Below are 26845 nucleotides of genomic sequence, written 5' to 3' on the forward strand. Positions count from 1 at the left end.
GGTCCATTTTACGGAGCACTGATTGGTCCATTTTACGGAGTGCTGATTGATCCATTTTGTAAACCTCTAGCTAGCCACAGAGCACTGATTGGTGCATTTTACCATCCTAGCTACAGAGTGCTGATTGGTGCATTTTACAATCCTCTTGTAAGACAGAAAAGATCTCCAAGTCCCCACCCAACCCAGAAGTCCAGCTGGCTTCACCTCTCACCACCATGACCAGCTAATTTTTATCTTTTAGTAGAGATGGGGTTTCATCATGTTGGCCAGGCTTCTTTCTTACTCTTTCTTCCTTCTTTCTCTTTCTTTCTTTCTTTCTTTCTTTCTTTCTTTCTTTCTTTCTTTCTTTCTTTCTTTCTTTCTTTCTTTCTTTCTTTCTTTCTTTCTTTCTTTCTTTCTTTCTTTCTTTCTTTCTTTCTTTCTTTCTTTCTTTCTTTCTTTCTTTCTTTCTTTCTTTCTCTTTCTTTCTTTCTTTCTTTCTTTCTTTCTTTCTTTCTTTCTTTCTTTCTTTCTTTCTTTCTTTCTTTCTTCCTTTTCTCTCTTTCTCTCTCTCTCCTCTCTCTTTCTCTCTCTCTTTCTTTCTCTTCTTTCTTTTCTTTCTTTCGCCTTCCTGCCTGCCTGCCTGCCATTCTGCCTTCCTGCCCTCCTGCCTTCCTCCCTACTTTTACTCTCCTTCATTTTCTTTCTCTTTTCTCTCTTCTGTACTCTTCCCTCATTCCTTCCCTCCCTCCCCCAACTCTTCTTTCCTTCCCCTCTCTCTCCCTCACTACTTTCCAACTTTGGGCTGTTTTGAATTTCTTGACTTATCAAGAACAAACAAAAATGCCAATGATATGCTTATGTAAGAGAACTTTACACAAGGTTGCCATGTGTAATAATTCATTCACACAATCGTCAATCTCACAAAAGCCTGGAAGGGATTTCCTGTTTGGATAGGGCAGGGAAGCTACTGTGGCCAGGCTCCAGCTCTTCCCACAGCAGTTAGCACCAGCCTTCTTAAGCAGGATGTGGCCAGGCACAGAAGCTCATGCCTGTAATCCCAGCACTTTGGAAGGCCGAGGTGGGCGGATCACCTGAGGTCAGGAGATTGAGACCAGTCTGTCTCTACTAAAAATACAAAAGTTAGACTGGAGTGATGGTGGGCGCCTATAATCCCAGCTATTCGGGAGGAGAGTTGCTTGAACCCGGGAGATGGAGGTAGCAGTGAGCCGAGATCGCACCACTGCACTCTAGCCTGGGAGTCAGAGCAAGACTCCATCTCAAAAACAAACCAACAAAAAGCAGTGACTGGTGAAGCCAGCTGGACTTCCTGAGTCGAGTGGGGACTTGGAGAACATTTCTCCCTAGCTAGCAGATAGTAAATGCGCCAATCAGCACTCTGCAAAAACGCACCAATCTTTCATCCCATCTCATGCCATCTTTCAAGCACTCTCTTGAATGGTTCCTAGTAGATACAAACTTCTTTTTTCTCCAATGGGAAAATAGAACACAGAGAGCCATTCAGTTTGCTCCCAACACCCCTTTCCAGACACTCACTGCATTTACCTTGGCAAGTCCTGTAGGAGTATGGGAAAATGAAAACAACAAACTCACACACCTTTTTAACATACACACCCTGTTCTGACTACCCAGCAAGGCATATTCTTCTGTGTAATGTCAACCTATATCTGCCTACCCACTAAGTGGACAGGCACCTGCACCTTAGTCTTCCTAAGTCCCAACATTAACATTGCCCCAGGAAATCAGACCCTATAGTGCCCCTCAAAACTCAAGTCCATCAGCGCAGAGCCATACAGCTACTACCCCTACTTATAGGGTTAGGAACGGCTACTGCTACAGGAACTGGAATAGCCAGTTTATCTACTTCATTATCCTACTACTACACACTCTCAAAGGATTTCTCAGACAGTTTGCAAGAAATAACGAAATCTATCCTTACTCTACAATCCCAGACTATTTGGCAGCAGAGACTCTCCAAAACCGCCGAGACCTTGACCTCCTCACTGCAGAGAAAGGAGGGCTCTGCACCTTTTTAGGGGGAGAGTATTGTTTTTTTACTAACCATTCAGGGATAGTACGAGATGCCACCCGATGTTTACAGGAAAAGGCTTCTGAAATCAGACAATGCCTGTCTAACTCTTATGCCAACCTCTGGAGTTGGGCAACATGGCTTCTCCCCTTTCTAGGCCCATGACAGCCATCTTGCTATTACTCACCTTTGGGCCCTGTATTTTTAACCTCCTTGTAAATTTGTTTCCTCTAGGATTGAGACCATCAAGCTACAGATGGACTTACAAATGGAACCCCAAGTGTGCTCGACTAACAACTTGTACCGAGGACCCTTGGACTGACCCGCTGGCCGTTTGACTGGCCTAAAGAGTTCCCCTCTGAAGGACACTACAACTGCAGGGCCCCTTGTTCACCCCATCCAGCAAGAAGTGTCTAGAGGGGACATCGCCCAATTCCCAACAGCAGTTAGGATGTCCTGTTTAGAGGGAGGATTGAGAAGTGAAGTCAGCTGGACTTCCTGGGGCGATTGGGGACTTGGAGAACTTTTCTGTCTAGTTAAAGGATTGTAAATGCATCAATCAGCACTCTGTGTCTAGCTAAAGGATTGTAAATGCATAAATCAGCACTCTGTGAAAATGTACGAATCAGTGCTGTGTCTACCTAAAGGATTGTAAATGCACCAAACACCACTCTGTAAAATGCACCAATCAGTGCTCTGCAAAATGGCCCGATCTGCAACGCATGGGCGGGGATAAATAATGGCATAAACAACCTGCTTGGGTTCCCTTCCAGCTGTGGAAGATTTGTTCATTCCCTCTTCATAATAAATCTTGCTGCTGCTGACTGTTTGGGTCTGCACCACCTGTAACAGCTGTAACACTCGCCACGAAGCTCTGTGGCTTCATTCTTGAAGTCAGCGATACCACGAACCCACCAGAAGGGAGAAACTCCAGACACATCTGAAGGAACAAACTCCGTACACACCATCTTTAAGAGCTGTAACAATCACTGCGAAGGTCGGTGGCTTCATTCTTGAAGTCAGCGAAACCAAGAACCCACCAGAAGCAACCAACTCTGGACACAGCAGGACGTGAGACTTCTACCTGCTCACTCAGAATCATTTCTGCACCAACCATGGCCACCTTTGTGGAGCTCTGTACCAAAGTCAAGATGCCCATTGTGGGCCTGGGCACATGGCAGGTAAATATGCAAATCTTTGCGCACCCTTCTTCTCTGGAGGGGCGTTTGGGTGTTTTCTCTTTCTGCATTCAGCCAGGAAAGCCTGGAGGTCGGGCAGGGGTTTGGAGAGGCGAGATTCAGTCCTGGAGCTGGGACACCGGTTGCTTTCTTTTCTCAGAGCTGATTCAGGCTGCAAAGCTCCAAGGCTGGCTTTCCCAGCAGTGCTGAGAGCTTCTGTAGCAAGTATCAAAGTTCAAGCAGCTGTTGGACTTAAAATTGTTTTCCAGGGCAGTTTCTCTCTCTGGCTCTAGGACACTTAATTGGGCTGAACGTTTCCCCACTTGGCTGTGGGTTTGTTGTGGGCTGGGTGGTTGTGGAGAAGGTGCAGAGCCCCAAGTCCTGGCATCCCTTTGCAGATCAGGGTGTGGGACTTGGGCTAGCAGAATCCATATGATCTGGGAGCTTGTTAGAAATGCAGAACTGGCCGGGTGTGGTGGCTCATGGCTGTAATCCCAGCACTTTGGGAGACCCAGACGGGAGGATTGCTTAAGCCCAGGAGTTGGAGACCAGCCTGGGCAACATAGCAAGACTCCATTTCTACAAAAAATCAATAAATTAACTGGGCATGGTGGCATGCAGCTGTAGTCCCAGCCACTTGGGAGGCTGAGGTGGAGACTGAGTGTTGAGCCTGAGAGGTCAAGGCTGCAGTGAGCAGTGATGGTGCCACTGCACTCCAGTCTGGGCAACAGAGTGAGATCCTGTGTAAAAGAAAGAAAGAGAAAAATGCAGAGTCTCAGGCTCCACCCCAGACTCCCTAATGGGTATCTCCACTTTAACAAGATCCCCAGGTGGTTGCTGTACACACTGAAATCTGCAACGTGCTGGGACTGCAGAGAGCCTGGCCTGGGAGTCATGAGCTCCACCCGGCTGTGTTAATGTCAGCTGGCAAAACATGGTAAGGCACATTCAGGACTCAGTGAGGCAGGTTCCCGAGTCTCTCTTAGGCTAAGTTGGAAGTTATTCCATCACCACCTCACTCTGCCTTCTTTGCCATTTTCATCCATGATGGCACTACCTTACCTAGCGACCAGAAGTAGTCTTTGGAATTTCTCTTCTCTCCTACCCCTCATGGCTAATGCCTGTGCTGAGTCTTCTGCCTCTGGCTCTCTTTCCTTCTGTGAACCTTGCTTTTTCCCCTCTCCTATGCAGAGTTGGAGAGCAGGACACTCTGTTACCTCACTGGGTCATTCTCAGGATACACTCTTGGCCTATCTGAGCAAAAAGATCACTTCCAGCTTGATTCACACACAGTGTGTCTTGCTTGAATAGCAAGATTTGACCAAAGTCAGAGCTTCGATCCTATATAAACTGACCAAATAATCGCTTCCAGAACTCCAGGGAATCTGCTCACCCTGGGTAAGTTTACCAGACAGTTTCAGAATTTTGGAATTGAATGTAAGAATTATGGAGGGAGCCATCTTCAACATGTGGGGATGATAGACTAAAGGATTATGAACTTAGCGGTGGAGGTGAAGGATGGTGTAGCATAGTGGTTGGGGGCACAGGGGTGTTTCTGGATGCCTGGCAGCAGCCCGTTTCTTGTCCAGGTAGTAGGACAGCTGTGCATCTATGTTTTTTGTACTTTTCAATGCTTGTTATCTCCCAACAGAAGACGTTTAAAAAGACTATTTTGTGAGAGATCAAGTTTTAAGTGCTTTTTGCCCCCATCATTGATTAGGATAGAACAAAGCGTGATAATTCTATTTCTTTTCTTTCCTTTCCTTCTTTTCTTTCCTTCTCTTCTTTCTCTCCTTTTCTCTCATTCTCCCTCCCTCCCTCTTTCTTCTTATAGGAATGGAAAACAAACTCTATTCCTATAAGGTTTTCTATTTCTCCTTTTTTTCTGAAAGGATCCTTGTATAATGAACGGCCTCTACTGAGCCTTACTGCGTGTCAGGTGATGTGCTTAACTTAACATTCATTGCAGCATGTCATCATCACAAAGGCCTCATGAGGCTGGTGCTATTATTATTATTTTTTTTTCCATTTTGCAGACAGGGTTTAGAGAGATGAAATCAACTACTTAGACCCACACACCCAGTAAGTGTTGGAATCCGGATTGATGCTGTAATGACCATTATCCAGATCCTTATCACCATTTGGGGATATTGTCTGAAAATTCCTCTGGGTATTTAGAGTCAAGCTTTCATCTGGGTCTTCAGAAAGTTGCAGTGGAGCCATCTGCACTCCCCGACACACCTGAAGACATTTCAGGACTAACCTGGATGAAAAGGGAACTGACTTTAACTAGGACAGGACATAAGGACATAATCATAAACTTAATTCACTTTCCTTCATTTCTTTTGAAAACTTTTCTAAAGTTTGCCAGATATCCCCTAGCAAAGGAGACCCCAGTGAGGACTTTGTTTGGAGAAACTGGGCCATGTGGGGCAGCCTGTTGAAGGTGGTCTGGGTATAAGGTACTATGTTGGTTGCTGACTGTGGTGTAATTCCAGCTACTCGGGAGTTGGGTGGATTGTTTGAACCTGGGAATGTGAGGCCAGCCTGGGCAACATGGCAAGGCCCCTTCTCTTAAGGAAAAAAAAAAAATACATGTGTGACGGGCTTTTCTTTTGCTTTTCAGTCTCCTCTCAGCAAAGTGAAAGAAGCGGTGAAGGTGGCCATTGATGCAGGATATCGCCACATTGACTGTGCCTATGCCTATGAGAATGAACATGAGGTGGGGGAAGCCATCCAAGAGAAGATCCAAGAGCAGGCTGTGAAGCGGGAGGACCTGTTCATCGTCAGCAAGGTGCACATGGCGCATTGGGTGGGAGGCCTTCACTTGAAGGCAGGCAGAAGTATCTGGGTCGGGTCGGCAGCAAGAACTCTGTCAGCCTTTTCTACATGTAACCCTTTACATCCCTGCCTTGATAACATCTGTGGATACAATTCTATCCATACTTTAAGCCGGTATTGATAATTGAACATGTCATTGCTGCGCCACCTGCCTGCGGGTTGGTTTTCCCACAGTGGACTTGTCTCCATGGAGCCCTGCACTACCCTGGGCCTCCCTGTTCCCCATCAGAGGGATCTACCATCTGCCCAGAGGCAGTCAGAGGCCAAGGGTGCAGGCAGGGCTTGATGTGTGGTCTCCCTGTCAGCCTGTGGTCTCCGCCACTGTGTCCCTAAGGTTCTCAGCCGGGGGCATTTTGGAAAACAGTAGGTGCATTTTTCTATTGTCACATATGATTTTCTTTATTTGATCTAGTAAAAGGTGAGGTACACAATGTTATAAAAAAGAAGAGGATGTTGGGTATGAGGGGGTTGAGAATCACTGGATTTACATTATACACAACTTGCTGAGAAAACACTAGTTCTAGGTACGTGGATATTGCATACATCTGGTGGGACAAATAGACCCCACTGTGTAGCAGCCAAGTGTGGATAAAGCCCTTATAAAGTTTTCATGTGGGGCCTGACAGGCTTGATAAGGGACCTATCAGATAGGTCAGATAAAGGACCATCTTTTCCCGAAGGCCTAGGAATGCTTGACATTTAAAAGTTACACACACGTCCTGCTCTCAGAGACCCCACAGCTGACAAAGAGACTGAGACAGGTAAACAGATTTCATATCTGTGGCCACATTTACTTAAATGATCTGAGAGACATATAGAGTACCAGGAGAGTTGAAAAAGTAAATTGCTTTTAACACTTAAGACATGTCATTGACGTGCTGAGCCCTGGTGATCTGCCACACTGTGTCGTGGATCTTAATCAGCTTTGTTATAAATGGTCTGTGCCAGGTTAGATCAGGGTGCAAATCAAAAGGCAGGGACAATGGGTATAACGTGGCCCTTCCTTCTCCAAATATTAACAGCTCATTGCTACCCTCTTGCAGTTGTGGCCCACTTTCTTTGAGAGACCGCTTGTGAGGAAAGCCTTTGAGAAGACCCTCAAGGACCTGAAGCTGAGCTATCTGGACCTCTATCTTATTCACTGGCCACAGGGATTCAAGGTTTGAGCGATTCCCTTTCTCAGCTTCTAGTTTCTGAGCAGCTTCCAGAAAATAGTAGCTGCACCAGGGCTAGGGATGGTGTGGACTGGAGCAGGAGACCTTGCACTTCATAATTGCCTTTGGGTGTATACAGGATCTAGCTGTATGAGGTGAATGTCCATGGTGATAACAGTGACTTCTGGAATGTACTAACAGCAGATCTGAATGTCAATCTAGTGGTTTCTAAAATATAAGGATTAATATGCTACAGTAGATACAGAGATTTCATTTAAACTCACATTCTTGTAGTATGTACTGCAGAGTCTGAAAAACTGATATGCCCATGTGGTATTTAGCAAGAGTCAGGACCCTGAAACCTTGTTTAACAGAACCAAGTGTCCTGATGCAGATTCCAGTAAACTTTTCATTCTGTATTTACAGTCTGGGGATGACTTTTTACCCAAAGGTGATAAAGGTAATATCATCAGTGGAAAAGCAACGTTCTTGGATGCCTGGGAGGTAGGTTTAGTGCAGTGGTTTCATCTTTGCTCACTGCAACATTCCTCTATCGAGTTAAAGCCATTCTCCTGCCTTAGCCTCCTGAGTAGCTGGGACTACACATGCGTACAACCATGCTCAGCTAACTTTTGTATTTTTAGTAGAGACAGGGTTTCACCATGTTAGCCAGACTGGTCTCGAACTCCTGACCTCAGGGGATCCACCCATCTCGGCTTCCCAAAGTGCTCAGATTACAGATGTGAGCCACCGCACCTGGCCATTTGCAATACATTTTATCAGTTTGCCTTAGCTCCTATGAAGATATTAATATGGCTCGTGTGTCAGTGTAGTCTGCGTCTCACAATGCTATATTTTGTGAATGAATACAAGGATGACTGCTAAATACAACATTTGAAAGGCATGAAAAGATATCAGTGATCAAGGTCACAGGCTCTGATTTGAAACGAGCAGGCTTGAATATGAAAGCGCTGGATGTTTCTGTAGACCCACAGCCAGTTCAGTAGAAACCTCATTGACCACCCTGAAGCAGACGGGAGGAAAAAGTATAAAGAAGTCAAGTTCGAAGACAGGCAAACTAACCTGACCTATGATGTACAATAGTTTTTGTATTATCTAATTGCCCCGTCAGAAGTTTTGGGAACCTTATATTTTCAGCGCATCTAAACTCTATTGCCCAATTTGAACAACTTCATCTACACTTGTGGTTCTCAATGTGGCTGTTCATTAGAATCACCTGAGGAGTTTACAGATCCCAATGTCTAGGCTACAACTCAGACAAAATCTGTAAGAAACTCTGGGGAGTGAAACCCAGCCACTGATATTACTTTTTTTTTTTTTTTTTTTTAATTCAGAGAGTCTTGTTCTATTGCACAGGCTGCAGTACAATGGCAAGGTCGTAGCTCAGTGCAGCCTCGGACTCCTGGGCTAAAGCAATCTTCCCAGGTAGCTGGGATCAGAGGCACATGCCACCACATCCAGCTAATTAAAAAAAAATTTTCTAGTAGAGACAGAGTCTTGCTATGTTGCCCAGGATTGTCTCGAACAGCTGGCCTCAAGCAATTCTCCTGTCTCAGCCTCTGATAGTGTGCATCAGAAAGATATATGTTATTAGTATGTATTACAAGACTTTTTTAAAGAAGAGAATACTAAGGCCTACAAGAGTTAAAAACTTACCCTAGGTTTCTGAAACCCAGGCCCATGATTTTCCCCTCTTTTCTCTCTCTTTCTCTTTTTTTTTTCTGAGACGCAGTTTAAACTCTACCTGAAGGTCTGCCCTGACAGCTGCAGGCTGTGTGAATCTCTTCCTTCTCTTTCCTTTCTGACTCTGTCTATGCCACGGTCATGTTATCTGAGGCAGCCTCAGGGTCATGGTTGATGGCTCCATAGAAGGGAACCCTAGCACTTTAATTGGACTGTAAGAATCCCAGAAGAAGGAAGCATACTGTATACTTTTACATCCTGACAACTTCTGGAACATGTAATAGATGGCTAATAAATACATGTTGCATTGGAGGCTGCTGCTAACATATATGATATCTTTGGTCAAGTTTGGAAAATGCCCAATATAGGCTAAAAGTTATACAAAGATTCCCTTCCTTGGGGGTAGTTTCTGTACCGGGAAGCATGGCTGGATATGCAGACAGTGGGTCAGGTTTCAGCCCCACAGAACTCCTTGCCCAGGTGCCCCTGCCAGGGCATAATCTATATGCATGACCTTCCTGCAAACCCGAGCACGGTTGGTGTGGGAGAAAGTGACTCAGGACCCACAAGTGAGGCTTCACCACATGCTGCAGCCTCTTCCTGACTAACACAGCTTGCCCAGGTTTGGGTGTACAATGCACACACAACAGTAGCTAACTGCTGTCATTAGGATTCATTAAAAATAAAATCATCTCATGAACTTGCAGATGTTCTTTTTTTATTTATTTTTTATTTTTTGCATTACAAAACTTCATATTTCACCTGTATAGAGCAGTATAATTTTGTATGTGTTTCTTTATGTGTAAGGTGAGAGTGGCAAGAATATAAAATCTTTACCTGTTACTCCTAGTTTTTCTTGGGCTGGGGAGGGGCAGTAGGGCTGGAACCAATCACTGATGGGCACCCAGGCCCTGGACTGAAACTTCCTGTGAATGCTTCGGCTGACCCTGTTGTGGTGGATCCTTTAGCAATTTCTGCCCCAGGGAGGACTAAGGCAAGTCAGGGTCCCTGTAGTCCCTCTGGGGATACCCAAAAGGTTTTCCTTTCTATGACAGGCCATGGAGGAACTGGTGGATGAGGGGCTGGTGAAAGCCCTTGGCATCTCCAATTTCAACCACTTCCAGATCGAGAGGCTCTTGAACAAACCTGGACTGAAATATAAACCAGTGACTAACCAGGTAAATTCTGTTTAGTATAAGGGTAAATAAAGGTCTTGCCCTATTACTTCTTAAACATTGGGAGGAACGTTCAATGCTATCTATGCCCTGAGTCTCATCTCAGGGGTCAGTGATCAGGACACTTTCGGGAGTTGTCAGGCTGATCTCATGGGTGTGTTAGCAAGAATCTCAGTGGGTAGGTGTTTGGCCTTTGCTTGGTGGTCTCTTTGTGGGTGTGTGTGTAGAACTCCCTATGAACAACTCAAAAAGCCAGCCAGCTTTCCTCGTGATGAGGATTGTTTGCTGTTACAGGTTGAGTGTCACCCGTACCTCACGCAGGAGAAACTGATCCAGTACTGGCACTCCAAGGGCATCACCGTTACGGCCTACAGCCCCCTGGGCTCTCCGGATAGACCTTGGTGAGGCTTCCAAGCAGTGGATCCTTCTCTTGATAATCTTACAAACATTATTTTATGTTTGGTAAATGTTGGTATGAGACCATAAGTCACTGGAAAGAAAAACGTGTGTAAGGTAATGCGTTTGGTACAACCAAATGAGATGACAGTAGGAACAAATGGGAATTAAAAAGCAACTACAACAGCAACAACAAAAACATGGACAGCATGCTTGACCCTCTGGGAATATTTCCAGTTCAACCACCCAAGGATGAACCAGGCTTTGCAAAATGCTGAGGCTTCAGAGCCCAGGGGAAGGACCCAAGCTTTCAGGTCCTCCTGCCTCTCTCCCAGATGGAGAGGCTCTGATGATCATTCTTGAGACCCTCATTGGAATGGTGTCCATCTCTACATGGTAGCCATGGTGATTGTTCACATCAGCATCTTTCTGCCTCTAGGGCCAAGCCAGAGGACCCTTCCCTGCTGGAGGATCCCAAGATTAAGGAGATTGCTGCAAAGCACAAGAAAACTGCAGCCCAGGTACCATATTTTTATTTTTCTTGTTATCCAACAACTATTTCTTCCAGTCTCATGTTTCATTTCTTGTGTTGTCCTCAACTAACTCCTTAAAGGGGAAGAACACAGGAGCTGAAGTCATCTATAGTGTTTCCTTCGAAGTCTGTTGGAACCTCTAGGAAACACAAGAGCTGTCACTGAAACAAAGATAGCTTCTGCCTCACAGCTTCCTGTTAAGCCCTACAGTCAAGTCGCAAAGCAAGGCTTTGGAGTCTAGAGATATGGGTGCAGATGCCACCTCCACCTCTGATCAGCCTTATGACCCCCAAACTGCTTTCTTTATTCCTAAAAAATGAAGATCACAGAGTTGTCCCTAAGATGAAGGGAGAGAATGAGGCGGGGGGCTGGCACAAGTCTACTAGCTGGGAAGGGCTCAGTCAGTATCAGCGATTGTACCTGAAGCCACAGTGAGCTGCAGAGATGTTTTATTCTTCCTTTCCATAAAAGGAGGGTTCCTTGTAGCTGAGTGGAAACATGATGTCCCCTTTCCGCACAGGTTCTGATCCGTTTCCACATCCAGAGGAATGTGATTGTGATCCCCAAGTCTGTGGCACCAGCACGCGTTGTTGAGAACATTCAGGTAAGATCCAGGCTGGTCGGCCCTGGTATTCCTCAGGGAAGTGGGGCAGAAACAGACCCTGTCTTTAGGCTTCTCACCTCCTCCCTGTACTGTCTTTGGTCCCCTCTGTTCCCACCACCCTAATATTTTCCAGCACAGTGATCTAGGCTCAGTATACCTTAGATGCATGATCCATGGGCTTAGGACATACTAGGGACAATGCCTGGTGAAGCCCTGTCGGCTCTGAGCACAGCTGTGCCTCACACCACTGAGAAGACCCTCAGTTGCCCCTGAGCAGCTAAGCCCTGGGCCACCACATGAGCAGACTGTCCTGGCCTCCCTGCTCATCTTCTGGCAGCAGAGGAGGTATGAATTGTCCCTGTAGAACTGTATTCTAGAAGGGCGCATCATGGAGCACAGGGCCTGTGCACACCTGGGGCTTAATGCCTGTGAGCCTGGTCTCCCTCCCCCAGAACACTGAGCACTACAAATACTGCAGTCTTTGTGTAGGACCTAATTTACAGAAAAATTTGTATCCCATGGACATAATGGGAAAAACACCACTGACCAGTTTGTGCTGCTAGAACTCCCTGCTAGAATGGCTGGCAGTCTCCAGTCACAGCAGTAACGGCCTTACTGATGATGTACTGGGACTCCTGTCTTTCCAGGTCTTTGACTTTAAATTGAGCGATGAGGAGATGGCAACCATCCTCAGCTTCAACAGAAACTGGAGGGCCTGCAACATGTTGCAGTAAGTGGCATGGAGTTAACTAGGAGCATTGCCAGGAGTTTTTCTAAACTGGTAGAGGGTTAGTTGGAAGAATTAGAATGCTGCTGGGACTACTTGTGTCTTCTAATACAATTTTGGGGCAGTTTTGAACGTTAAAATTGGGGTACCTGGGAATCACTGTGATGGACACATCTCTAATTGCTGCTCATTGTCAGAACTTCTGGATGTAGAGCTAGAATTGTAACAGAAGGTGTGTTGTCAATAGGCAGGAGGCAGAGCATTCATTTATTCCTGCATTCAATAAATATCTAGTGGTCCTCTATGTGCCAGGCATTTTCTAGATGCTTTGGTTATCGTACTGTACAAAGCTGCTGCCTCCATGTGCTTATGGAGGGAGGGAAGAAGACAGAACAGAAGTAAATCAACTCAAAATTTATGTGTCAGACAGTAACAAATGCTAGACAGAAAAATAAAGTAAGGCAAAGTGGATAGGAAGTGGTGGGTGGTAGTGGGACGGATCCTTTATACGGGGTGGGTCAAGGGAGGCTTTGCTGTGAGGAATATGCCATATGCATATTTGGGGGAAGAGCATTCTTGGCAGTGATAACAGCAGGTGCCAAGGCCCTGAGGTAGGTTTGTGTTTAGAACATTCATGGAAGAAGGTCGGTGAGGCTGGATTAAATAATCTCCAAATGCCTCTCAAAGGTGGTGGTGGTAACTTTACTTTAAATCCTAGATAAGTGGTTGAAAGAAAGTTTTCACTCTGGCTAGGTGGGAATCCTAAATCATCTCTTTACAATCAATACTTTCTGATTAATGTATCTAATTAAATATATCAAAGAGAGTTATCTGGCATTTATTACTGTGAGGTCTGCAATTTGATGACAATTTGAATTTCTTCCAATGTTTCTATACCCAAAATGATTTTTCACCTTTTAAAAATGTTTTCAGTATCTCAAGCGTAGCTTGCTTGTCATGATATTCCATATCTATTCTGCTCACCCTTAGTATCACAGCAGCCTTTCCTCATCTTATAATGGCTTATTTTTATCAGTGTTTAACAAAGTAGTACCTGCTTAGTGGAAAAAGGCAGGGTGAACATAAAATGGGACTCTCCCGCAAACTGAACCGCTGACCTTCCAATGAACATTATTTCCGGTGGAGTCAATGGGCTAGTGGCTCAGAAGTAAGTCCACCTGACCTCAGATCCAACTCTAACACTGGTTTCTTAGCTGTGTGACATTGGATAAATTTCCTAGTTTTACCTAGTTGGTTTCTTTACCTATAAAGTAGGATGATAATACTAATCACAGCTAACATCCATTGAACCTTAGCTGAGAATGTGCCAAGGTCCTGAGCCCTTTGCCGGTGCAATTATCTAATTTAATACACATAGTAATCCCCAAGCTGTCAGTTGTGCTGGTGTTTCCTACCTCATGATGTTGTGACAGTAGATTGGGACAACACTTGTCAGTTGCCTCACCTGACACCAGGCTAACCATGAGTTGTCATTCCGAGTTGTTTCCCGTACCCTGGTCACTGTCTGTCCTCCTTCCTAGCAAAGCCCTCGTATTGGTTTGAGGGAAGGTCAAGGTGTGAGCACCCTTCTTGTGTTCTTACAGGGAGGAGGCTGAGAGAGCACAAATACCATAGAGTCCACCAGAGAAGAATACCTTCTCAACCAGAGCTGTTGCTTTGATGGAACATTTTCTCTGTTTTATTTTGTTTGTTTGTTTGTTTCTGCAGATCCTCTCATTTGGAGGACTATCCCTTCCATGCAGAATATTGAGGTTGAGTCTCCTGGTGACATTACACAGGGGATTCTCTTTCTTCACTGAAGTGTGACTATCTCCACTCACGTCCTATTTTAGCCAAGCTTATCTGAGATCACAGTGAACTTCGTCCTGCTGTAGACCAGAATCGAGGTGCTGTTTTAGACATGTATTTCTGTAAGTGCAACTAGGATCAGAATATCACAGGAAAACATGGCTTGAATAAGCAGATGACAACTTTTTCCACTTCTCTGATCTGAACAAATGTTTGTTAAGCACAAGAAATTCTGCCAACACTGAGGATGTAAAGATCAATAATAAACAATAATGATGGTAACCAAGATGGATTGAGAGTGGACTATGTTCCCACACAACGTGAAGTGTTTTCCTGTGGGGGAAGTCACTGAATCCTCAAAATGACCCCTCTGAGGTAGGTAGTCTTAACATCTTACCAGAGAGAGAGAGGAGGAACTTGTCAAGGCCACCCCGGTAGTAAGTGACTGAACCAAGTTTCAAAGGCAGGCAGGCTCTGGGAGAGCTCACAGCGATCGATGGTCATCCTCTTCCTCCTCTTTTCCTGCCACCTTTCCTCCTTGCCTGTCTCCACTCATTCCCTGTCTTGCTCTCCCACTTTGTCTTCAATACACCATCATGCCAAAGAGTCAATGGCACAGCCTGCAAACTGCACAAAGATGCTACTGTTCACTGAGAGAGATGTGGCATTTCCTTGGGAACTAGGGTAGAAATACAATAAAGATGCTTACTATTGCCATTAATCTGGAACACTTCTGTTTGTCCTATAATAATCGCTTCTTATGAAATATTCCAGGTATATAAAATGTACAGAAAATAAAGTAATGAGCCTCTGGTCACCCACGTTATAATGTTAACAAGTGTTAGTTGGGTGTAGTGGTGTGCACCTTAGTCCCAGCTACTAGAGAGACTGAAGTGGGAGGGTCGCTTGAATCTGGGAGGTGGAGTTTGCAGTGAGCCAGACTTGCACCACTGCACACCAGCCTGGGTGACAGAGAGAGACTCTGTCTCAAAACAAAAAACAAAAAACAAATGCTAACATTTTTCCATATTGTCTCCAAACCTTAAAAAAAATTAAAGAAATTAGGGGTTACCAATATGGTCGAGGACCACTTTGTGCACATCCCGATTCCCATTCCCCTGACTCTCGCTCCAGAGGCAAATGCCTATCCCAAATTGGTGAGTCCCCTCACCCTCTGACTGGGGCTGGGGCGTACACCTACATTCCCAGGCTTCCTTGCTATGTTATAACTTCCCCTGGGTTTGCTCAGTGAAAGGTACTGTTAGGAGCTTGAAGGGTTGGAGAAGGGAAGAGCCAGGCATTTCTCTCTCCCTCTCTCCCTGTCTCTTGACCTTGAGTGGCATCTCCAGTAGAAGGTACAATCCTGGCCGGGCGTGGTGGCTCACGCCTGTAATCCCAGCTCTTTGGGAGGCAGAGGCGAGCGGATCACTTGAGGTCAGGAGATCGAGACCAGCCTGGCCAATATGGTGAAACCCTGTCTCTACTAAAAATACAAAAATTAGTCTGGTGTGATGGTGGGCACCTGTAGTCCCAGCTACTCGGGAGGCTGAGGCAGGAGAATCGCTTGAACCCAGGAAGCGGAGCTTGCGGTGAGCCGAGATCGCGCCACTGCACTCCAGCCTGGGCGACAGAGTGAGACTCCGTCTCAAAAAAAAAAAAAAAAAAAAAAAAAAGAAGGTACAATCCTCTGTGGGCCCAGCTTTTTCCAGGCAGCCTCCACCTTGATTCTATCTCCTACCATCCAAAGCTTCTGGGTTGAGGGAGCAGCACTCTTTGACTTTCCTCCTTAGGTGCGAGGATCTCTTCCTGCTGCTGCTAAACCGAGTTGCCTCATGTTCTCCTTTTGATAGCCCAACTATTCCATCATGTATAAACAATCACCTATTATAACCAATGATTTGAATCAAACATCCAATGTGTAATAATCTTAGCACAGTTTCTTTTCTCCTGGCCAGACATTTGCCTGCTACACTTCCCATCTACGTTTTTGTATTTTTAGAAAATATGTTCACATCCATACCCAATGTCATAGACTGGGTGCTTTTTAAACGAATATAAAATGTATACAATTGATACACAGGAAGCAATTTCAATGCAGAGTGCAGTGATATCTCCTTAGTGCGCATTTGGTGAAAATTTTCTTCTTCATGTGACTGTGATTATAACTTGCTTGATAAAAAGCTTAGGTTATAGGAGAAAATGATTGGGTTTCTTTTATGTGGCCTTTTGTTTGTTTGTTTCACTTGAATTTAACCAAACAGAGGTAAATTTAAAAAGCTAATGTGAGGAAATGCTGTGTTGTAAAAAGCAACTCTTAGTTATTCTGTAGAATAACTTTGTCTTTGTCTTTGTAGAGAACGAGTCTTGCTCTGTTGCCCAGGCTAGAGTAGAGTGCCATGGCATGATTATAGCTCACTGCAATCTTCAATTCCTGGGCTCAAATGATTCTCCTGCCTCAGTGCCATGAGTAGCTCGGAGTACAGGCACAGACCACGAGCTCCTGCTAATGACTTTTTGTAGAGACATCATCTTGTGATGTTGCTATGTTGCCCAGGCTGGTCTTGAACTCCTGGCCTCAAGTGATCCTCCCGCCTTTGCCTTCCAAAGTGATGGGATCACAGGCATGCACCACCTCACCAGCAAGTTATCTGATTATATTTTCGGCATTTATATCTCGAGTAATGAGAACCTTGCAGGTCTCATGGTCCTCAATGTCACAACTGTAACAAATGCAAGGCATCCATCCTAAAATTTGTTCACTATTTTGTCCCAGTTGGTCGGAAATAAAGCCACCATCCTCAACAACTAAACCAAAGCTGCCATTATGGGGAGAGAATCTAAGGTATACACTACAGATGTGTGTTAAATAACTCTTATGATAATGTAGAGAATTTGCCTTATGAAGAGAAAGGAAGGGGAGTAACCACAGAGAGGAAGATGGTAAGTTAGTTCAGTGTGGAAAAGGAAGGGAGCTTGTCGTGGGAAGTAGGGAGGCAAGGAGTGAGGCCTTATGTTTCAAGTATTCTCTCCACTCATTGTCTAAGAGAGGGCTAGAAAGATGGGTAGCATCTACCATGGAGATTGCGGAATCACTGTGACTTTCCTGCAGGGCCCAGGTAAAGTCCAGAGGGCTAGACTTCCCCTGTTGTATTGAAGTGAGATCTGGCAAATGCTGACCAGATGATGCCAAAGTATAACTGGGACCTAAAGGGATTTGGATCACCCAGCCAGACCCCGTAAAGCCTGACTGTCCAGGGCTGCTCCAGTCATTTCAACAACCTTGCAACAACTCTGCCTTGTGCATGATTAAAAATTTGGACCCAGCTGGGACTGGTGGTTCACACCTGTAATCCCAGCACTTTGGGAGGCTGAGGCAGGAGGATCACTTGACCCAGGAATTCGAGACTAGCCTGGGCAACATAATGAGACTGTTGCTATATGAAATATTATTAAACAAAATTTGCACCCTACTTATTGGATTATTGTGAGATTTAACTATATATTATAGTTAAAAATGTACAGACCAAAGAGGCTTCTGTAGAAAATAGTTTTCACTAAAATTTGAAAGAACCCTGAGGAGTGAAGATTGTTGGAAATAAGTGTTTTTTTGTTTTTTGTGTTTTTTGCTTTAATGAGCGCTCATGACTATAGCAATATAAACTCTGAACAGACAATTATGCAAAAATATGCCAGCGGTGGTGGATCACGCCTGTAATCCCAGCACTTTGGGAGGTTGAGGCAGGAGGATCACTTGACCCAGGAATTCGAGACTAACCTGGGCAACATAATGAGACTGTTGCTATTTGAAATATTATTAAACAAAATTTGGACCCTACTTATTGGATTATTGTGAGATTTAACTATATATTATAGTTAAAAATGTACAGACCAAAGAGGCTTCTGTAGAAAATAGTTTTCACTAAAATTTGAAAGAACCCTGAGGAGTGAAGATTGTTGGAAATAAGTGTTTTTTTGTTTTTTGTGTTTTTTGCTTTAATGAGCGCTCATGACTATAGCAATATAAACTCTGAACAGACAATTATGCAAAAATATGCCAGCGGTGGTGGATCACGCCTGTAATCCCAGCACTTTGGGAGGTTGAGGAGGGTGGATCATTTGAGGTCAGGAGTTTGAGACCAGCCTGGCCATCATGGCAAAACCTGGTCTCTAATAAAACTACAAAACTTATCTAGGCATGGTGGCACACCCCTGTAATCTCACTCAGGAGGCTGAGGCAGGAGAATTGCTTGAACCCAGGAGGCGGAGGCTGCAGGGAGCCGAGATTGTGCCACTGCACTCCTGCCTGGGTGACAGAGTGAAATTCCATCTCAAAACAAAAACAAACAAACAATAGGAAGTAAACAGACCTGGACAAAACCATTAGGCATTTTTCTTAGAATCAATAGAGCTTATTCATATCAATAAGAGAAATCTAAGATGCCCAAAAGAAAGTTGGTACATAAAAATTGAGCATTCAATGACATGAAAAATTGTACAGACTAGTAATAAAAACGCAAATTAAAATAAGCCTTTTTCACTATCAAACCAACAAAACTTAGAAATAAAAGGCAAATCTATCTAGAAAGATATATTTGTGTAACAGAGTTTTTTCTATGTTGTTTGGCAACAAGTTTATTATTGTTATACTTTTACATAATTTTCAAAATTTCCACAATAAGAAACGAACTTTTACATTCTAGAAAGGCATAAAGGATTTAAAAAATAACAGATTTAACTCAATTAGTTATTTTATACATCCACTGGGAAAACCAAATGAAAAAGACATTTTTATTTCAAATTATTCTCATTTAACAAGTCTTTTAATTTTTGAAAATACATATTCTGAATGTACAATGCAGAGGAATTTGATTACATTTAATTTTAAATTCTATCTAATTCATTTGTTTTTCCTCATTTGTTGTCAGCGTTTTCCCAGAAACTTCATGAAAGTTTTGCACCCTTAAAATCTTAGAGTGTTGCCTTCCAGCACTTTTGTTGGTTCAAAAATGTCAACCCCTAGATAAGTTAGGGAGAGTTGGTGGGACCAAGAGGACCTTGACCATTACTAAAAAATTACACAGGAGAGGTACTTGTGCCTCAGGGTTTTGCCCTTGCTATTCTCACTGCCCGGGATGCTCTGCCCTCAGGTATTAGAATAATTCTCTGGCTTGTATTTTTAATTTCCTTGCTGATTTATCGTCTTCTCAGAGACGCCCTTCTTCATCATCCTATTTAAAATTAACCCATCTCCTCTGATATTTCCTCTTGGCCTTCTGTGTTTTCTTCTTCTCCATAGCATTTGTTTATCCATGTGTTATATATTTTATTTATTTGCTGTTTGCTTGCTTACCCTGTTTCTACCCACTAGAATGTAAGCTCTATGAGAGAAGGGATTTCCGCATTTTGTTAATTATTATATTCCCCTGCCTCAATAATATCTGGTGAATAAATGGATAGATGGAATGTGTGGAACAATGGATGGACGAATGGATGGATGGATGGATGGAGGGAGGCATGGATGGATGGATGGATATAGGGAAGGAAGGATGGAAGGATGAATGCAATGAAGGGTAGGTGGTGGGTACATGGATGAGGGTTGGATGAATGATGGATGGATGGATGGATGGACGGATGGATGGATGGCTGTGTGGGATATGATGTGGTTTCTCTTCAAATAATGTGATCAATCTTTTATTCTCTAATTCACAGTAACCCCTCCACCTTTTTTCCTTTTTCCCTTTTTGCCTTTGTTAGATGCCCAAGGCATGCCACAGTACCAGGCGTTATCAGTAGTAGGTCACATTCCATTCCTTATTTGGAAGAAGACTAACTTTTGAGCTCTTTACAGACACTCCTTCCCCTTTATTCTCTGCTTTTTTCTTTACATGCTCACTTTATCTTAAAAAATCAAATGTTTAGTCAACCAGGATGAGTTTAGATTGTACAACCCGACCCTGGCCAATGGAGGAAGGGTACTGGGGCAGAACTTGCGTCAGGAATAAAGGCTCTCATGCCCTTTTGTTCTTGTGTGCTCTCATGGTGACTGCCCAAGGAGGCACCCCTCAGCACAGAAGTAAAATTGCTGTGCTAAGAATCCTTTGTTGAAGTGTTCAATTTCCTTAAGGTTTTGAGCGTTACTCCTAACAGTCCTGGTGCCCAACTTTGGGGTTCGAATATTCTCCTTTGGGAGGCAGGCCTACAGTCACCCCACCCAAAGGGGATGCATCCTACTGTCTAGTTACCATGTCCCTAGCATGAGGGAGATCACGGCCCACCTGTTGTAAGGAATAAATCTGGATTCTCAGCAAAGTGGGGAAGAGAGCCTTACAAGACCGCAGCAATAAGAGGAGCAGGTAATTCTTCTGCACGGAATAAGGTAGGAGACTTCGAGAAGGTGACAAAGTATTTTCTAGGTGGTCGGGATAAGTTGGAGGCTGAGAGTGTATTAAGGGAGGAGACCACCCCTCATATTGTCTTATGCCCAATTTCTGCCTCCAAAGAAAGAAGAAGTAAAAACTAAAAGGCAGAAATGAAATCCACAGGCAGACAGCCCGACGCCACACCCTGGACCTGGTAGTTAAAGATCAACCCCTGACCTAATTGATTCTGTTATCTATAGATTACAGACATTGTATAGAAACGCACTGTGAAAATCCCTATTTTGTTTTGTTCCGATCTAATTACCGGTGCACACAGCCCCCAGTCACGTACCTGCTGCTTGCTCAATCAATCACCACCCTCTCACATGCACCCCCTTAGAGTTGTGAGCACTTAAAAGGGACAGGAATTGCTTACTTGGGGAACTCGGCTCTTGAGACAGAAGTCTTGCTGATACCTCTGACGGAATAAACCCCTTCCTTCTTTATTTCGGTGTCTGAGGAGTTTTGTTGGCAGCTTGTCCTGCTACATTTCGAATGAGACTAAGTATGGGGGTTGTGTGGAGTGAGTGAGTCTTGTCTGTGGCCTCATGCTGCCATCTATCAACTAGAGGCAGGAACAGACAGAGCAGACAAAGAGGAAGGGGGAGGGTAGAAAATCCAAACAGGTGGGGTTGGAGCCTTTCCCCAAAGCCTCAGTAAGCCTCCAGGAAGGGGGAGGGTAGAAATCTCTAACAGGAGGGGTTGGGCCCCCTCCCATAATCCCTAAGACGGGGAACATTTCGAGTAAGACGGGAAAACTAGAGAGTCTAGAGAGGATGAAATTCCTTCTGATAGCCCCTTGGGGCTTATGCTAGTCTTGAAAACATAATAAGAGAACCAAGTAAAAACAAAAACAGTAGATGATAAAATATTGTTGTTTTATTTTAGTTCGAGAATCCATCCTTAAGCCTTCACTTTTCTGGCCAAAATTTAAGTCTAAAGAAAAGCAGATTTGTCATCTCCTAATCGAACATGTTAATAATAAGAGCCCTGTCTCTCAGGAAAAATCGATTCCGCCCTCTGCTGGCGGCAGGGACCAGTTCTCCTTTACCCTTCAGACTCCAGAGGGAGAAAGTCAGAAGCCAATGTTTCTAAAAGGGAAAGAGTTCCCATGCCTAGACAACCCACACCTACTAACCCATGGGATCCTGTAAATCATCTTCTTTCCTTCAGTGCCCCCAATCCCGCCCCTGCAGTTCCTGTCTCAGGTCCCTCTGGCTGCGGTTTCAGGTTACTCCACAGCCTTTTCAGGCCAAGCTCCAGACTGTGCTGTCCCTCCAACTGCGGTTTTAGGTTACTCCCTAGTGGCTTCAGGCCACGCCCCACCCAGTTACAAGTGTATTAAATCAAAAAGCAAGGAGGTAGATCACCAACTGGAAAATTTTAAAATTTGAGGCTATCTTACTGGAAAAAGAGATGATTTAATATTAACTACTAATAATGCAGTTCATCCAGCAGGCTTTTTAACGGGGGATCCAGCACGCATGTTTGAATCTAATTAATTACCATACCAAAGTTCAAGCAGACTTAGGAAAAACTCCCTTCAAGACAGGACGGCACTGATTCATAGGTGGATCCTCCCAGGTGATTAAAAGAAAGAGACATAATAGGTATTCAGTGATTAATGGAAAGACACTTGAAAAGTAAAATCAGGAAAGTGGCCTGATAATTGGTCTGCCCAAGGGTGTGAACTGTTTGCACTCAGCCAAGCTTTAGGACTTTTACAAAACCAAGAAAACACTCTCTGTACTGACTCTAAGTATGCCTTTGGGGTGGCACACACATTTGGAAAAATTTGGATGGAGAGGAGTCTTATCAATAGTAGAGGCCAAGATTTAGTTCAAATAGAACTGATGCTTGTGTCCTCCACAATCTCCAACTGCCAGAAGTGACGGCTATTGTACATGTCCCAGGGCACCAAAAGGACTTGCCTTTCACAAGTCGAGGAAATAATCCTGCAGATCAAATAGCAAAACAAGTTGCCATTTCTTCCATTTAACTCCATGCCTTCCTCCTCCTACTGCAATCCCCGTTTTCTCTTCCATTGAAAAAAAGAAGTTGATAAGAACAGCAGCTAAACAAAACGCAGAAAGGAAATGGATATTACCAAACCAAAGAAGAATGTTGTCAAAACTTCTCATGAGGGAAGTCTGTCTCAATTATTTCAAGGGACCCATTGGGGACCCCAAGCAATGTGCGATGCAGTTCTCTGGGTTTATGGGTGTATAGGAATTTACACCCAGAACAAACAAGTTATAGATAGTTGCTTAATATGTAAAAAAACTAATAGGCAGGTTCTAAGTAAATGGCCCTTTGGAAGAAGAAATCCGGGGCTGAGACCATTTCAAAGTGCTCAGATTGATTACACTGAAATGCCTCCAATTGGTTGTTACACTTATTAGTAATAATAGACCACTGTACCCACTGGGTAGAAGCAATTCCCTTCTCACGTGCAACTGCCAGCAATGTAGTTAAAGCATTAAGTGAAAACATCGCACCCAGATTTGGACTAATAGAAAATATTGATTCAGATAATGGAACCCATTTCACTGTGCATGTCATTAAGAAGTGAGTCCAGGCACTAGAAATGCATTGGGAATACCATACCCCTTGGCCTCCATCTTCCTCTGGAAGACCAGAGTGGATGAATCAGACTCTAAAAAACCACTTAAGTTAGCTTTAGAAACTCGATTGCCATGGATTAAATGTCTTTCTGTTGCTTGTTAAGAATCCGGACTGCCCCTCGGAGAGATATTGGCCTGTCAACTTATGAAATGCTCTGTGGAATTCCCTACTTACACTCCACTGCTGACAGCCCTACATTTGAAACAGAGGATCAGTTCCTCAAAAATTATATGCTTGTTCTATCCTCTACCTTCTCTTCCCTTAAGACTGAAGGTCTCCTAGCACAGGCGTCGCCCCTGGAGTTTCCAGAACATCAGCATCGGCCTGGAGACCACGTTCTCATCCAAGGGTAGAGGAAAGGAAGCTCAAACCAGCCTGGGAAGGACCCTACCTAGTGCTCCTAACTACTGAGACTGCAGTCCGGACAGCAGAAAGAGGATGGACTCATCACACCTGAGTCAAGAAGGCGCCACCACCTCTAGAGTCATGAACTGTCTCTCCAGGGCCGACCCCCACCAATTAACTCTAAAAAGAGCTTAATAATCACTTGCTTATTCTCTCTTTTTTTTTTCAACAGAAGGTCATCTTGTCATCAATGTAACTCAGGCTAGTCATTTTTTAACCCTTCTGTTCGATGCCTATTCAGTCATCCGTATGGAGAGGAGCATGCTCAAAGGAAGCTATCCCATGTCGATAAGTATGGGTTAGGAGCAGATGTTGAAGGACAGATCCATTTCTTAGAGAGATGGATGTGAGAATGAAATATGATACTACTCATTCATTTTTCTTCTACAAAATAATTTTCTCTCAATTTTTTATGTATTTATTTTTAACAAAGAAAAGAATCTTATGGACATATATTCATCAGATTTGAAAAATGAGAGTTTCTTAACGGTGCAAAACCAGGAACAGACTGGTAAGTTCATGAAGGTAGAAAGGAGCTAATCAAAGTTCTTATGAATCCTGGGGTTGATTTAGAATAGCCAAAATTCAGCCAGGCGAGGTGGCTAACACCTGTAATCCCCGCACTTTGAGAGGCCAAGGCAGGCAGATCGCAAGCTCAGCAGATTGAGACCATCCTGGCCAACATGGTGAAACCCCGTCTCTAATAAAAATACAATAATTAGCTGAGTGTGGTGGTGTGCACCTGTAGTCCTAGCTACTCGGGAGGCTGAGGCAGGAGAATCACTTGAACCCGGGAGGCAGAGGTTGTAGTGAGCCGAGATTGTGCAACAGCACTCCAGTCTGGGTGACAGAGAGACTCTACCTTTAAAAAAACAATTAGCCAAAATTCCCTGTAACCAATCCCCTCAAGAGGTGGAATCTATTCCCTTACTTCTTGGCCCTTTTCTGCCCTTGAGACTCGCTTTGATCAATAGAAGGTGACAGAAGTGACACTGTTCACATTCCAAGAGTAGGCCTCCGACAATGTTACTACCTGTGAACAAGTCCAAGTTAGCCTCATGGAAAACGAAAAACATGTGAAGCTGGGTCCCTGCCTTCCCTGACATCCCGGTCCACCCCACTGAAGCCCACAGAGGTGAGGAAACCCAGCTGACACCACGTGGTTCTGAGACTGGCTTATCAGCTGCTTCTTGCCCAAACTGCCAGCCCACAAAATCACCAGCAAATAAATGGTTGCTGTTATAACCAGTTGGTTTGTTACACGAAAACAGCTAATTGATATACCTTCTTAACCTCAATTATCTAAAAAAGATCTCCCTCCTCACCGATTCATAGTTAAGTGGTTCTCGAAGGAATATTATTATGAATAATACACATTACTTTTTTCTGTGCATCATGTAAAAATGGTCAGAATCAAAATGGAGTCACTAATGTTAAAAAACAAACAACAAATACAGCTCAGAAGGCCATGAAAGGAGGGTTCTAATGCTTGTACAACTGAAAACCAAAATTACCACGAAAGACTGCAAAAACCACAACCTTGAACAAAGGCCATTGCAACTGATCACAAAACATACTCTGCAAGGACCTGTGAACAACTGCCTGTCCAACCTCAGACTAACACTTTCATGATTGATCTTTGTAGCCAAGGTTAATTATTTCAAAGCAATTAGATAATCCTCATTTTTTCCTTGAAAAATTTTGTCTTCCTTTATTTTCCCAAATATATACATAGTTTACTGCCGCATGCGGATTCCCATTGCAGTGCTCTATTCCCAGAGAAATATTTTTCTTTTAGGGACCTCTCTCTGTTACTTAGCTTGACAGTCACTAAGGATTTACTATTTCAACAATACTAGCCCTGCATGTCATCCAGTATACACTGGGAAAATAAGGAGCCCCATGTGCAGATCCAGGAGACTTTGCGGCCACCAGATGATGAGGCATGCGTGTATTTATGTATCTATTTCTGGGACAGAGTCTCTCTTTGTCGCCCGGGCTGGAGTGCAGTGGCACGATCTTGGCTCACTGCAGTCTCTCCCTCCCAAATTCAAGTGATTCTCAGGCCGCCCAAGCAGATGGGACCACAGCTATGTGCCAGCATGCCTGGCTAACTTTTGGATTTTAGCAGAGACAGGGTTTCACCATGTTGGCCAGGCTGGTTTCAAACCCTGGAGCTCAAGTGATCCACCTTCCTCGGCCTCCCAAAGTGCTGGGATTACAGGCGTGAGCCACCATGCCGGGCCCATGCATGTATTATTAATGTCGAAGTAGATAATTTAACAAACATCAATGAAATTTAAGATCTTTCACTCATAGGTGCAAAATGTCATGCCAATTGCCCTCTAAGAGCTGTCATAAGTCACAGCCTAGAGGTTCAAGTCCATTTCAATTTTCAACCAAACCCAACTCATAAACAAGAACGCAAAGAAGACAGAAAAACCCACTAGCCGCAAGCTGAAGCTGATGCTGTGACGTGGCCCTGGCCTGTCACGGCGTGTTACAGCATGGCCCAGGCCTGTATCGTGTTTCCTAGATTGCTGACTACCAACTAGTTACAGCTGACTCTAATCAGCCCAGGATTTGACCATCTCCGCATTGAACCTGTAATTGCTACTTTTAAAATGGAAACACTGCTTCTTACCTCTCCTCCCTAGACTCCATTTCACAGAGGAAACCATCACGGGGAAAGAAAGCCGCTGTTTTTTCTTCCTTCTTTGCTTTGCTTTGTCTCTTTCTTTTCTCTGTCTCTCTCTCTCCTCTCTCTTTTTCGTTCTTTCTTTTTTTTGACATAGGATCTCACTCTCTCGCCCAGGCTGGAGTGCAGTGGCATAATCGGCTCACTGCAACCTCCACCTCCCAGGTTCAAACAATTCTCCTGTTTCAACCTCCCAAGTAGCTGGGATAACAGACATGTGCCACCGTGCCTGGCTAATTTTTGTAGTTTTAGTAGAGAGGGTTTCACTGTGTTGGCCAGGTTTCTTTCCCTCCCTTCCCCAACTCTTCTTTCCTTCCTTTCTCTCTCCCTGCCTACTTTCCAACTTTGGGGTGTGTTGAATTTGTTGTCATGGTGAACAAGCAGAAACTCCAATGATACTGTTACCGAACAGAGAACTTTGCACAAAGTTGACGTGATTAATAATTCATTCACATAATCCTCATTCTCACAAAAGCCTGGAATGGATTTCCTGTTTGCTTATGGCAGGAAAGCTACTGTGGCCAGGCTCCAACTCCTCCCACTGTAGA

At 44.2% G+C, this 26845-nt stretch overlaps 1 protein-coding gene and 1 long non-coding RNA gene across 3 annotated transcripts; one reads left to right on the plus strand and one right to left on the minus strand.

The window, feature by feature from the left end:
- The first annotated feature begins 3129 nt into the window (after window positions 1–3129).
- On the plus strand, window positions 3130–14436 carry LOC103226932 (aldo-keto reductase family 1 member B10-like). The gene is made up of 10 exons (XM_073009349.1): window positions 3130–3210; window positions 5834–6001; window positions 7092–7208; window positions 7629–7706; window positions 9962–10084; window positions 10376–10482; window positions 10917–10998; window positions 11531–11614; window positions 12262–12344; window positions 14070–14436. The coding sequence occupies exons 1-10, from the start codon at window positions 3145–3147 to the stop codon at window positions 14110–14112; spliced, it is 951 nt and encodes a 316-aa protein (XP_072865450.1). The 5' UTR covers window positions 3130–3144; the 3' UTR covers window positions 14113–14436.
- On the minus strand, window positions 14201–26785 carry LOC140709697 (uncharacterized). 2 transcript variants are annotated; one of them, XR_012090426.1, is made up of 2 exons: window positions 26244–26785; window positions 14201–14829 (listed from the first exon to the last, which is right to left on the minus strand). It is a non-coding gene; the product is annotated as an uncharacterized lncRNA (long non-coding RNA). The 2 variants fall into 2 exon arrangements; XR_012090425.1 differs by lacking the exon at window positions 26244–26785 and adding an exon at window positions 20946–22868.
- Between the last annotated feature and the right edge of the window lie 60 nt (window positions 26786–26845).

This window comes from Chlorocebus sabaeus, chromosome 21 (genome assembly GCF_047675955.1).
Source record: "Chlorocebus sabaeus isolate Y175 chromosome 21, mChlSab1.0.hap1, whole genome shotgun sequence".
NCBI classification, from domain to species: Eukaryota; Metazoa; Chordata; class Mammalia; order Primates; family Cercopithecidae; genus Chlorocebus; species Chlorocebus sabaeus.

What these genes read in the sequence shown, in the direction of transcription:
- LOC103226932 (XM_073009349.1), top strand. Translation starts at nt 3,145, where the DNA reads ATGGCCACCTTTGTGGAGCTCTGTACCAAAGTCAAGATGCCCATTGTG. An exon ending in ACTGGCCACAGGGATTCAAG is followed by an intron (nt 7,209 to 7,628) that starts GTTTGAGCGATT and finishes CTGTATTTACAG; the next exon opens with TCTGGGGATGACTTTTTACC. An exon ending in ACAAGAAAACTGCAGCCCAG is followed by an intron (nt 10,999 to 11,530) that starts GTACCATATTTT and finishes CTTTCCGCACAG; the next exon opens with GTTCTGATCCGTTTCCACAT.